Below are 14,665 nucleotides of genomic sequence, written 5' to 3'. Positions count from 1 at the left end.
CCACCACTACAGCCTTCCTACGGGGGGTGGCTACCAAGGACATTTTAGAAGCTGCTACTTGGAGCTCCGTGCATACATTTGCCAAGCATTACAATCTACCTTTATACTCTAGATCCAGAGCAGGGTTTGCAACTGCAGTCCTGCAGGGGATCTTAACTACACCATCCTTTTCTTAGTACCTCCTCCCCCAGATTGGCTATGGTATTCTACCCATATGTTATGACTGCAGCTGCATCCTTGAAGGACATAGTACAGTTTTGTACCTACCATAAATGTAGATGTCCGATAGGTATGCATCTGCAGTCAGGATTACCCTCCCTCCTTCCCCTCTGTGGTAGTCCTAGGATGCTTACCCCTCTTTTACCTAGCTGGGGGAATCTATTATGGTGTATTTGTTTGTTTATACATGTATATAATTTGCAAATGTTTGGAAATTTTCAGCATTTATCCAAATTTAGCCTTCCTAGAGGGCACCTGGCATCTGGGGCAAGAAAAACTGAGGAAAATGGCGTCGGCTGATGCTTTTATACCCCAGACGCTCTGACGTCGGGGAAAGTGCGACATCAGCCGAGGCCAGACCCAGACTTTGGAATCCGGCTGACCGAAGGGCTGCCTGAGGCAGGACAACCCATATGTTATGACTGCAGATGCATACCTATCGGACATCTACATATATGGTAGGTACAAAACTGTACTTTTGTGTGTTGCAGTTACAGAAATTATACTGTGTGTTGTAAAACTGTATCTGGGACCAGGACCTTTGCAATAGAGTAATTTTTAATTTATTAAAATGCACTAACTGCCGAACGTAACCCTATGATTTTGTTTATAACATCCTTTATCTCCATGTTGAAATGACAGCTTGTTTTCTTTTCACTTATGACAAAACTGTCAGAAGTATTAAACTAGTAATATATGAGCAATACTAGAGGAACTATAATAAGCTTAACCTTGTACACCTTTAAATAGATGCACTTAGATGTTCTTCGTGTTTCACTGTTGCAGTCGTTACATTTGGGTTATCTGCTTGCAGTAGCTCTGTCAGCCTGATTAACAAAGTCTTGTGTTCTGCTTCGGTTGCTGTCCCTTCTTCCATGACGTCAGGTCATCAAGGGTATAAAACATGCAGCCGATGCCATTACATCAGTCTTTCTTGCCGTGCGGTGCCCGAAGCAGAAGCAGTTCGCAAGTGCCGGTCGGCAGACTCCTGAAATTTTCGTTTTCAAGTTTCAGAATCTAAGTCTTCAACTAAAGCTAAGTACCCCATTGGGTAAACTTTCTTGCTCCTTACTGATGTCAGTAAAAGTTAATAATTGTATTTCTTGTGGAAAGCAAATACCTCACAGATTTTCATTCGTACTGTATTCCTTGCCTAGGCCCTGACCACAACGTACCTTGCTGTCGGTTTTGTGCCTTATTTAATCAACGCACTATCCATAGTCAGTATATTTTTGCTTCTAAATATTTCGGTTCTCTGTTCAATTATCCAGAAATGTCGGTTAGCTATCCAACTACTGGAATTCCGAAAAAGCGTAAAGATAAAGACGGAGACAGACCGCTTAAGTTCAAAGCTGCCGGCGACGCTTCTCTTAAGCCAGTCGCCAGTTTGCCGTTACTCAGTGAGGCGCTTTTGTAGCCCCTGATACCCGCTATTTCTGATTCGCAGGCCTCTACTGAGACCCATTCAGAGTCCGGTATGCCACGAGATGCTTCAACTGTGGTACCTGCGGATGTCTACCTTGGATGGGTCTGGAGCTGCTGTGCAGGCACTGGCTTCTGAGGGTGTCTTCAGGCCTACGGACTTGCATATAAAAAACAGACACATCCTTCTTTAAGGCCTAAATCTCGAACCATACCTAAGAAACCGATGTCCTTGCTGCTTGCACAGGCCTCTATGCCTAAAAAGCAAATAAGAATGGCTGAAGATGTTATAACTCTAATCAGGGGAAGCCAACCACCCCCTTCTAAGAGACCTAGGACTGACCAAGATTCTGATTCTTCTAATCTGGATTTACCCTTCTCTACTTGTGAGGATTCTGATGCAGAGGACTCTACTCCCTCTGCTTCCCCTCCAGATGATTTTTCTTTTGGTGAAACCTTGCACACCTTAAGGGAACATTTTCACTGGGAAAGCCAGGATTTTTCGGATTCAAAAAAAAAAGAGGCTTAGAGATTTCGTGCTTCTACCTCAGCATAGGCCTTTAGCTATACCTCCTGTATTAGACATTGTTGTTGATGCCTTTTCGGAATCTAGTTTGGCCCCTGATTCTTTGCCTCCTGCTCCCAGAAAACCTGATAGATATTACAGGGTCCCTAATTCTCACAAGTTCCTTTTTAAAAATCCTATTGCGGATCCAGAGACTATTTCACAGGGACCCAAGGGCATTAAGGCTTCTGCTAAAATTCCTACCCCCTCTGATAGGGACTCCCAGGTGCTTGATAGATGGGGTAAGAAGGTTTACACTTATGTAACCTTGCCCATTAGGGCCTTAAATTATCAGCTTCATATGTTGAAGTATAAACAACAACGTGTTATTAGATTGCTTAAACAGAAAATGATGATTCCTGACTATGCTGAAAATAAAGAATTACAGGATTTAATGCATTCTGCTGAACAGTTTGGAAAACATACTTTGCAATGTGGATGTGATTCATTAGAGGCCTCTTGCAGGTCTGCTGTCACACTGGGTCTGTACTCAAGAAGACATGCTTAGCTTAAGGAGAGCTATCTTTGACTGGTCATGTTAAATCTAAACTGTTGGATGCTCCCTTAAGTCAGGACCGCCTGTTTGGCAACAAAGCTAAGGAAATTCTTAGAGATGGAAGATTAAGCTAAATCTATGCAAACTGTGAAAGATGTTTTACAAGTTCAGCCTCCCAAGATTTAGTAGGCATTCGCCCTCTAAGAATTGGTCTTTTCTGGCCCCTTACAGATCTTCTCAATCCAAACCCAGACACAGTAGAAACCCCAGGTTTCAGTCACAGGGCGCGCACAAGACTAAGCATTTGGGGGCTTCCACATCCAAATCTGGGAGTAGTAGGACTTCCTCCTATGGAAAACTGTCTAAAACTTCCAAGCACTTTTCAACTGAATGCTCCTTTAGGCGGAAAGATTGGTCTGCAGGCCAGAAATTGGCAACTCATAACCCAGGACAAATGGGTCTTAAATAATGTCCCAAGGATACAGATTTCACTTCCACATGTTACCAACACTAAGCGGGGTGGCCAGATCTACCCCCCAAATCAGTGGGCAGAGGACCAAAAGCAAGTACTTTCTCTCTCAAACATGGGGGGTTTCAGTTGGTACCAGAAGAGGAAAAGGGACGAGGTTTCTGTTCAAGACTTTTCCTGGTACCCAGAAAAGACAATTCATGGCGTCCTATCCTGAACCTTTCTACTCTACACACCTTTTTGGTGATTCCAAAATTCAAGATGCTGACTCTTCACCAGTTGCTTTCTATGCTAGGCAAGGATGCTTTATTGGCAACATTAGATTTAAAAGAAGCATACCTGAACATCCCTATCAGGGAATCTTGCAGAAAATACCTATGCTTCAAAGCAGGCTACATGCATTATCAGTTCTCTGCACTGCCCTTTGGCTTATCTACTGTGTCCAGGGTATTCACAAAGTGCCTAGCCCCAGTTATTGCATTTTGCAGACAAAGAAATATTCAATATATACCCATACCTGGACGATTGTCTAATTCAGGTAGAAAGCCAGGACATACTTTTGAATCGTCTGGCCTTTGTACAAAGGGTGCTGACGCCAGAGAAAGATTAATTTGACAACCAACTTCAAACAAGTGGCCACAAAAACCCTGCTATCTACAAGACAAATACTGCAAGCCTTGGGGTTCATGGCCTCCTGCATTCTTCTAATTCCATATGCAAGACTGCATATGAGGAAACTACAATGGTATCTAAAAAGCGTATGGTGTCAACATTCTCAGGATCTAGAAGCAATGATTCCTATCGTACCTTGTCTACGCCTTGAGTTCCTTTGGCGGGCAGAGGCCTGCTACCATTCACGCTACCTACCCCCTGCCGCCCAAACCCTAACAGACGCATCAGACTATGCATGGGTGGCTCACCTGACAGGGAAGTGCATTCGGGGCCAATGGAACCCAAGTCAAATGCACCTGCATATCAATCAAAAAGAAATGTTAGCTGTACAGAATGTTCTGACAGCCTTCTAGGATCACATTCTTCCAGGACAAGTAATGCTAAAGACTGACAACATCACTGTTATGTGGTACATAAACAAGCAGGGGGGGGTACACATTCTTACCCCCTCTGCAGACTAGCCATGGCATTGTGGAACACAGCCTTGGGCTACCAAGTGAATCTACAAGCTCAGTTCCTGCCAGGAAAAATAAATACACTGGCAGATGGGCTAAGCAGAAACCTCATGGACCCACACAAGTGGAATCTGGAACAGAGGATTTTGAACGTGTTGACAAGCAAATGGGGGAGCCCAGATAAAGACCGGTTTGCCTCCCCCTAGAACTATCAATTAGACAAATTTTGCACAAGGATTCCCCACAAGCTTGGAATGTGGATGCTCTCCTTCAGCTGGAGAAACCTATCAGTTTATGCCTTTCCTCCTCTGCCTCTGCTCTCCAACGTACTACTAAAGACCAAACAGGACAAGCCAAGGACGATTTTGATTGCACCAGACTGGCCACACCAACACTGGGTACCCCCTCTTGCGCAGTGTCATGGTTGGCTCCATGGCACCTGCCTCAGACACTTTCCCTGTTGTCTCAGCAGGAGAACCAGATTCTGCACTCTCAGCTTCAATCTCTGAACCTAGCAGCCTGGCTAATTACCTAATCTCTCCTTTACCATCCCTCAGTAAAGCAGTGATGGATATCATTTTAGAGGCAAGGAGACCTAGTACTAGGAAATCTTATGCTGCGAAATGGAAAAGATTCTGTGCCTGGAACCAATCTCAAGGGATGAGCACAGCAGTGCCCAATTTAACTCCAATTTTACAATACTTAACTGAGATGCTTCACAAGGGCTTGTCCTTTTCCTCCAAAATTCACACCTCAGGCATTTCAGCTCATTATAACACAGGACCTCCCCTCTTCTCTCACCCACTGCTCAAGCAGTTCCTCAGGGGGCCAAAAATTTAAGACCACCGAGGAGAGCTCCAACTCCAGCCTGGGACCTTAACTTTGTCTTGGAGAAACTCACTCTTCCTCCTTTTGAGTCAGCTGCTACTGCAGATTTAAAATTTCTTTCTTGGAAAACAGCATTCCTTTTAGCAATCACTTCAGCAAGAAGGGTATCTGAATTACAGGCCTTTATGGCAGTGGAACCTTTCATCATCTTTTATGCGGACAGGGTGTCCCTCAGAACCAATCCCTCCTTCATGCCCAAGGTGGTATCCAGTATGGCTCTTAATCAGTCCATTCATTTGCCAACCTTCTTTCCTAATCCACACAACAAAGGGGAATGGATACTGTACTCCTTAGATGTGCACAGACAACTTAGATTCTACTTGGATAGGACTAAACCTCAAAGGAAATCTGAACTGCACATTGCATTTGCTGCAGTGAAAGAGGGGTAGGCTATTTCTAAGCAAACCATTTCTAAATGGATAGGCCATTGCATTCATTTCTGCTATAAGCATCATGGAAAACCTATCCCACAGGGCATCAGACCCCCACTCTACCAGGGCTGCATCTACCTCTACAGCCTTTCTCAGAGGCGTCCTTACCAGGGACATCCTAGAAGCTGCTACCTGGAGTTCTGTACATACTTTCACCAAGCATGATCATTTACCAATTTTCTCTAAGTCCAGAGCTGGCTTTGCCACCGCAGTCTAGCAGGGCCTTATAGCTGGTCCTAATGCTACTTAAATTCCTCCTCCCAACCTTAGCTTTGGGAATCTACCCAAATGTAATGACTGCCACAGTGAATCACGAAGAACGTAGTACAGTTGTGTACACTTATCGTAAATGTAGATGTTAGTGTATTCATTGTTGCAGTCCTAGATGTCCTTCAAGGATGCATCTGCAGTCCTTACAAATGGGTTGTCCTGTCGTCAGGCAGCCCTTCGGTCGGCCGGATTCCAAAGTCTGGTTCTGGCCTCGGCTGGTGTCGCACTTCACCCGACGTCATAGCTGCAGTTCTTCGGGTATAAAGGCATCAGCCGACGCCATTTTCCTCCGTCTTTCTTGCCGCGTGGCGCCCGAAGCAGAAGCTGTTCGCAAGTGCCGGTCAGTCAGAACCAGAGATTACTACTACAAGTACCGAAGACTTCTAAAAAGCTAAGTACCCCGTTGGGGACTCTTTCTTGCCTCAGCCGATGTCGGAAAAAGTGAATAACTGTTTAAATTGTGGGAAACAAATACCTCATAAAGATTTCCACTCTTACTGCTTACCTTGCTTAGGCCCAGACCACGACGTAGCAGCTTGTCTAGCCTGTGCTTCTTTCAACCGACGAACGCTTAGACGTCAGACGGAATTTGCTGAGTTTTTCGGCTCCGCTTTTGCTTACATTATGCCGTCGGATACTCCGACTACGCAAATTTCTAAAAAACGCAAGGAAAAGAGCCGACACTCGCGGTCCACGGTTTCGGCCGAAACCGCGGTTAAGCCAACCGCGAGTGTCTCGGTTTCGGCTGAAACCGAGTCCACGGTTCTTCCTTCGGCCGAAAGCTTGCCACTTAACGAGGCCTTATCCAGCTTGGCTGCATCTGCTACTGAAATCCCACCTGCTCTTGCAGGTTCACAGGATTTATCCGATACTATCCCTTTGGATATTTCTACCCCTGCACGTGGAGCTGCTAGGCCTCCTGCATCCATGTCGATTAAGGCCTTTGCCAGGGCTAAAGCAGCAAAAACTACCAAAACTGTGCCTGCTAAGACCCCCTCTCACAGGCCCAGTTCTAGTTCACAAATGCTTAGTCTAGCAGAGGATCTCATTTCTTTGATCCGGGGATCCCAACCACATCCAGACAGGGCCTCTCACCCTCCTCCAGAGAAGAGGACTAGAGTAGAGCCCCCTGAGCCAGTTTCTTCAGATGGCTCCTCTGAGGAATCAGATAATTCAAACCCTCCAGAGGCCCCTTTTCTCCTTATGAGGACTCTGATGCAGAAGAGTCCATTCCTTCTGCCTCTCCGCCTGAGGAATTTTCTTTTGGGGAAACCTTGCATGCTATGAGGGAACAATTTCAATGGCAGGGCCAGGATTTTTCAGACTCTAGGAAAAGGCTTAGAACCTTTTTGCATTTGCCACAGCATAGGCCTTTAGCCATTCCTCCAGTACTTACTGTTGTGGATGATGCTTTTAATGATGCTTGTACTGCTCCTGATTCTCTTCCCCCGGCCCCTGCTAAGCCCTGTCAATTCCACATGATTCAGTATCAGGAGTTTGTTAGACCAGTTAACTAAAAAACTGTCCTCGGATGAACCATTAGACAAAAAATCTGTACAGGAAATGGTACATAACATTCAGCAGGTCAGTAATCATTCCTTAAAATGCGGCTATGATGCACTGGAGGCTTCCTTTAGATCAGCCATGACTGGCACAGTGATCAGAAGACATGCATGGTTAAAAGAACAGTCCTTACCAGACCATGTTAAATCAAAGCTCCTAGATGCTCCCATGGATAAGCTTAATTTGTTTGGCTCCCCTGCACAGCAGGTGCTGAAGAAGGTGGAAGAGAAACAAAATCTGTCCAGACAGTCAAGGATTTCTTGCAGGTCCAGCCTCCAAGGTTTAGCAGGAACTGGCCTTCCAAGAATTGGTCCTTTCCAGACACCTCCAGAGCTCCGAGAGGCAGGAATAGACGCTCAAGAGGCAGGGGTCAATCCAGAGGTGCCTACAGGGGACGTCAGTGGCAGGCTAACAACCAGCGAGGTACAGCCACAGATCCAGCCACCACCACTTCCACAGGACAATCACAGTGACTTGGATCTGGCACCGCCTACCAGGGAACAACTAGAGGCACCCTTAGGCGGGAAGCTAGCCTTATTTTCAGTAAACTGGCATTACATCACAGGAGACAAATGGATTTTACAGACAATAGACCAAGGTTACAGGTTTCACTTCCATACTCTACCAAGGAAGAGAGGAATGCCAAACCTACCTCCAAATCAGAAGACAGAAGCTTTAGAACAAATAACTCGCTTACTAAGGATGAGAGCTGTAGAAAGGGTACCATCTATGGAACAAGGGCAAGGATTTTATTCCAGACTCTTCCTGGTACCAAGAAAAGAAAACCAATGGAGGCCTATTCTCGACCTGTCCGCTTTAAACACATACCTCATTGTTCCAAAATTCAAAATGCTGACCCTACAGCAGCTTCTTCCCATGCTGGGCAAGGAGTCTTGGCTGGTGACTCTAGATCTCAAGGAGGCATACCTGCACGTCCCCATACGACCAAATTGCAGAAGATACCTCAGATTTCTTGCAGGATCAGAGCATTATCAATTCTCAGCATTGCCCTTTGGCTTATCTACTGCGCCCAGAGTATTCACGAAATGCCTGGCATCAGTAATTGCTCATTGCAGGCTTTAGGGAATTCAAATTTACCCTTACCTGGACGGCTGCCTGTTACAAGCGGACAACAAAAGCAAATTAACAAAAGATTTGCAAAGGGTCATTCATTTACTACAAGCCCTTGTATACACAGTCAATATAAAAAAGTCAAGGCTGATACCATCCCAAAGGATAACCTTCTTGGGTGCAGATCTGGACACATCAAAACAAATGGCATTCCTGACAGTAGAAAAACAGGAGCAACTCCCTTTCTACTTCATGGCATTAACAACGCAGAACCAGCTAACAGCAAGAAAAGTCCTGCAAGCTCTTGGTTACATGGCATCCTGCATAATATTGATTCCACATGCCAGACTACATATGAGAAAGTTACAGTGGTACCTAAGGAATTTATGGTCTCAGCACAAGCACAGCCTAGAAACCCAAATTCCAATAATTCCATGCCTGAAGCAAGAATTCCAATGGTGGGCTCAGGCCTGTCAATCAAACAAGGGACTGCTTCGACAGGGTCAACTGCTGATAAGGACAGACAACACCACAGTTATGTGGTACATCAACAAACAGGGAGGCACACATTCGTACCCTCTATGCCGGATGGCAATGGACCTCTGGAATGTGGCACTGAGCTTCAACATTCACTTACAAGCAATTTTTGTGCCAGGAAAAGAAAATATACTAGCAGACATCCTAAGCAGAACTACCACGGATGCCCACGAATGGATGCTGCATCCGGACATCTTCAAAACCATTACAGGGAAATGGGGACTACCAGAAATAGACTTATTTGCATCCCCACACAATCACCAACTGAAAAAATTCTGCACAAGGACGTACCACCCACTTGCTTGGAAAGTGGACTCCCTATCTTTCAGTTGGAAAACCTGACAGCATATGCATTCCCACCTCTTCCTTTGATGCACAAGGTGCTATTGAAGATCAAAGAAGACCATCCAAGGATCATCCTGATAGCTCCAGACTGGCCAAGGCAACATTGGTACCCATTACTGAGGAGTATGTCTCGGGAACAAATATGGCCTCTGCCCCTAGTTCCCTTGCTGTTAACACAGAACAACTTCAAAACCCTGCATCCAAACCTGAAAACACTGCAGCTGGCTGCCTGGAACATTGCATAAGATCAAATAACCCAGATTTATCTCAAAGAGTTAAAGACATTATCTTGGAGGCTCGCAGACTCTCAAGAAAAAATTATTCAGCAAAATGGAAAAGATATCTCATTTGGAGTACTGCAAAAGGAGAGAATGTGTCACTGGTAAACATAGCTAACATCCTGGAATACTTGGCAGAGCTCTTCCACAACGGCCTGTCCTATTCTTCCATTAAGATTCATGCATCAGCTATTTCAGCAGAATACAACTTGGATCCTCCAGTCTTCTCGCATCCTCTGCTCAGGCAGTTTCTGAGAGGAATTAAAAATGTAAAACCACCTAGGAAGCCACCATTGCCAGCATGGGACTTGAACTTTGTGCTAGAAAAGTTGACACTCCCTCCTTTCGAACCAGCAGCAACAGCAGAATTACAATACTTATCATGGAAAACTGCTTTCCTGCTTGCAATCACTTCAGCAAGAAGGGTATCTGAGCTACAGGCATTAATGGCAGTACAGCCCTTCCTGATCTTCCATCAAGATAGTGTCCATGAGAACTAATCCTACTTTTATGCCAAAGGTGGTCTCCAGGGTATCTTTAAATCAAGCTATCCACCTACCTACATTCTTCCCCAACCCACAGAACAGGGGAGAAAGACTGTTGCATACCTTGGATGTACATAGGCAATTACGTTACTACCTGGACAGGACCAAGAGCAATAGAAAAACTGACCAGCTACTGGTAGCATATGCAACAGGAATGGAAGGAAAAGCAATTTCAAAACGGACAATCTCTAAGTGGATAGGAAATTGCATTAGATTTTGTTACTCCTACCATGGGAAGAAAACTCCAGAAAACATCAGGCCTCACTCTACAAGGGCTACAGCCACTACCACAGCTTTTCTACGAGGAGTGGCTACCAAAGACATTTTAGAGGCTGCTACTTGGAGCTCCGTGCATACATTTGCCAAGCATTATAATTTACCTTTATACTCCAGATCCCGAGCAGGTTTTGCCACTGCTGTTTTGCAAGGGATCTTAACTACACCATAATCTTATTTCTCCTCCCCCAGTTTGGCTATGGTATTCTACCCATTTGTAAGGACTGCAGATGCATCCTTGAAGGACATAGTACAGTTTTGTACCTACCATAAATGTAGATGTCCGATAGGCATGCATCTGCAGTCAGGATTACCCACCCTCCTTCCCCTCTGTGGTACTCCTAGGGTATTTGCCCATCTTGTAGCTAGCTGGGGGAATCTATTATGGTGTATTTGTTTGCTTATATGTACATACATGCTTATTTTTTTGTTTGCTGTCTATTTGGAACCATTTGCATTTATCCAAATTTAGCCTTCCTAGAGGGCACCTGGCATCTGGGGCAAGAAACACTGAGGAAAATGGCGTCGGCTGATGCCTTTATACCCGAAGAACTGCAGCTATGACGTCGGGTGAAGTGCGACACCAGCCGAGGCCAGACCCAGACTTTGGAATCCGGCGGACCGAAGGGCTGCCTGACGACAGGACAAACCCATTTGTAAGGACTGCAGATGCATGCCTATCAGACATCTACATTTATGGTAGGTACAAAACTGTACTTTACCCTCCCTCCAGCCCCCTAACTTCTTTTGGCTATACCTCTACTTTCCTTTTCTATGCTTAAAAGCTTTTTGGTTTATTTGCTTTTTTTGTTGGAGGTATATCCTTGTATATTTATATATTTAATTGCTTCCCATTAGGGGGGGCAGCTGATACCTTGGGCAAGAAAAACTGATGTAATGGAGTCTGCTGCATGTTTTGTACCCCTGACGACTTGACGTCACAGAAGAAGGGACAGCAACCGACGCAGGACCCAAGACTTTGCTTGCAGTAGTCCTCAGTCAGCCTGATTAACAGATAACCCAAATGTAATGACTGCAACAGTGAATACACTCTAACATCTACATTTATGGTAAGTGTACACAACTGTACTTTCTTGCCACACTTAACAGTTCCCACTTCCCAAATCAGCCAGGGCTGTGCATCACTCATGTTTTTTTTTTGTGTGTACCCATACAATCCTTAAAACTAGCCTTAGACAAGGTAGTACATGCTTGACCTGTATGTGTAACTTTTTCCATAGGCTGGGAAATGGTTAGAAACCTGTCCCTCCCATGAGCTATTTATTTGTGGATGTTAAGTTTATGTCCCTATTATGAGCATTTCTAGATGCACTGGTTTTGCAAAAAAAAAAAAAAAAAAGTTGGATTGTGTCTTTCATAGCTGGAAAAGCTAGAGACTGTTCAAGAGCAAACATGTAGGCTACTGAGTAAAACAAGAATTGTGCTAGTTTATCAGAATAGTTGAAGGATTTAAGGCTTTTAACTTTTGATTAAAAGTCAGTATCTTTCCAGTTGCGGTATGCTTGGGTGTTTGCTTGAACAGTTGGAGGTCCTGTTGCTCAGTATATAGCAGTGCTCACAAATGTCAGAATATGCCTCTGGACATGTTAGCCTGAATTTTCAACAAGTAGGATTTTACATTTTTGCTCATATGTAACTGGTGTTTGACAGTTTAAGAATGATAGTTGACTTTCCGTCAGCACTTCATTTGCAAACTTCAGACAACTAAATTAAAACTTTTTGCTTCCTTTTCAGGCTGAAAATTTGCTACTAGATGCTGATATGAATATTAAAATAGCAGATTTTGGCTTCAGTAATGAGTTTACAGTTGGCAGTAAACTGGACACATTCTGCGGGAGCCCTCCATATGCCGCACCTGAACTCTTCCAAGGGAAGAAATATGATGGACCTGAAGTGGATGTGTGGAGTTTAGGTGTTATCCTGTATACTCTAGTTAGTGGATCCTTACCATTTGATGGGCAAAATTTGAAGGTATTTTTATATGAAATGCTTTTCTTTAACTGTATTTTGAAATAAGTTTGCTTTGAAAATTTGTTTAAATGGGATTGCTACTAGACTGTCCATGGTTCACTTAAAAGGATTCATGGTTTCTTTTTATCACTGGTTAAAAGTTTTGACATCTAGAAAAGCTTTTGCATTATTACAGAAATGTGCCATGACAATACTGATGTAGGCTGCAAACTGCATCCTAGGATGGATGTGCTGAATCACAAGAGTTAAGACTGAGCTTAGTGTAAAATTTCTGGAACCAGCAGGTGTCTCTGCACTTAATGAAGATAAGAAAGAGCAGATATACTTAACCTTCATTTTTATTCTGTGCACTGTAGAAACCGAACAGTGAGAGCAGATGCCTGTCTGACATTTCATCATTGGAACTGTAGAACATTTGGTTTTGTTGAAGTGAAAATGTCAAGTCATGGTTTATGGCATATATTAAAGGTCGCATGCAGTGTGGCAAAACGAAATGCAGCATTTGCATTCCTTTTTTGCATTTTTCATGGTTTAGTGGTAGATAGAGGTAGTCCTGATGTGTTCATGTAAAATGATTTATGTGAAAATTGGACTTAACCCCCCCCCCCAAAAAAAAAAAAAAGATAGCTTCATAGCCAGTCCTGTCCACCTTTGTGCGCCACCGTGATGGCCGCTACTGATGTGAAGTTGTCCGTGGAAGCTCTCCTTTGTTGGCTTCAGCAAAATGTTATAGTGATACTTATTTAAGTAGCAAGTGTGTGGACACCTGCAAGAAATGATTCAAAAATGTTCAAAGCTTATTTAGAACTTTGTCTGAATTAGCATCAGCTTTTCTTCTGGACTGGATCAAAGATAGTCCATGTTAAAAAAAAAAATAATAATAATAATACAAAGTCCTGGCACCCAGCTAACTATAGGAGTACAACTTTATTCATTAAGTATTACTTCTGCCTGGTGTCCTTTCTGACTTTATTTAGACTGGTCTTCACAAGCATGTTGGAATCACTGTGCTATGTGATGGCATAGGCCACAGCAGGCATACGATCAGTAAAGGTGAACCATGCATTTTTTATGTAGACTAACTTTTAAAAGGGTGAATTTTAAAACTGCAGCAGCAGGTCAGAGATTTTAGAGGTACATCAATTGAATGGTTTCAGTCAACAAGACTTTCCACTGTACATGGTCTTTAAGTATACCAAGATTACTCTGTCTTTTTCCAAAGTTGTAACCTCAGTGTTGGCATATTTAGAGTCCTACTGGTGTGTGGGCCATAGACCTGACATGGGAATGCAGGGAAGCTTGACCCCTGCAAAAACATTTTTATTTTTTTAAGGTGATATTTTTATATTGTCTGGTCCTTCAAAGATGTGCAGCTCAATCTTTTTTTGTGTGTTTTTTCAGTCAGTATTTGCTCTGAGATGTAAGTTAGTGCTGCATTTTTTTCTAGGTCACTTTTTATCCATGCTTGCCAGCCATTATCCTCCATTGGGTTTTCAGCCCATTTGTTTTCAATGCAGGTGGACTCAACCCACATAGATTGAGAGGTGACTGGAAGGGGCTGTCATCCAGGTGTCTGTGGAAGAGCCCTGTGCCCCTGCCTATGTTCTGTGACAATCGCAGGCTGTGGGGGATCCTTCTAATTTATTGTTCTTGGCTGTGACTATCACTGACAATTCTCTGCTTGCTGGTAGGAAGTATCCATTTAACCACCACTCCCTTCAATGTGAATGGACACGTCAGCATCAATTCAGTCTCTTATCACCCTCTTCTCTCTCCTCCATGCCCCAAGCCACTGTTTGATCTCTGGTTGTAGTCGAGGCTTTCTCTGTCTACAACACAGAGACAGTCTAATTAGTCCTGTAATTTGATCATAGATAACCCGTTACAAAAAAGGTGTCTCTGCACTATAATGCAGTCATACTCCAGATGTTTAGTGTTTATGTATAATGTGTGTGCTTGTTTGCCGGGTCAAAAATTACCAAGCTCAGGTTTGCTTTGGGCTGCTGTACTACAGCAGATAGTTTGGATACATGAAGCAGGCATAGTTATATAAATAGAAACAGTTGATAGTAACTGTTGTAAGTAAAATATGAATACATGAAATAAGCACAATAATATAAAACTTATGCTTAAAATAGGTCATGATACATGTGCAAGAATTTACATTACAG

At 43.7% G+C, this 14,665-nt stretch overlaps 1 protein-coding gene across 1 annotated transcript in view; it reads left to right on the top strand.

Annotated features, from left to right (window-relative positions):
* Positions 1-14,665, top strand: part of MARK3 (microtubule affinity regulating kinase 3) — a gene marked incomplete in the record, with an annotated part of 2,430,063 nt that overhangs the window by 1,395,189 nt on the left and 1,020,209 nt on the right. Inside the window, 1 exon segment of the mRNA XM_044074521.1 lies at positions 12,258-12,494. Coding sequence (XP_043930456.1) covers positions 12,258-12,494 — 237 coding nt within the window.

The sequence above is a fragment of the Protopterus annectens genome, chromosome 6.part0 (assembly GCF_019279795.1).
Source record: "Protopterus annectens isolate FY-2018-M chromosome 6.part0, PAN1.0, whole genome shotgun sequence".
In the NCBI taxonomy this organism is placed as follows: domain Eukaryota; kingdom Metazoa; phylum Chordata; order Ceratodontiformes; family Protopteridae; genus Protopterus; species Protopterus annectens.
Note: the sequence above shows the minus strand (reverse complement) of the source record. Positions and strands in the feature narration are given on the sequence as shown.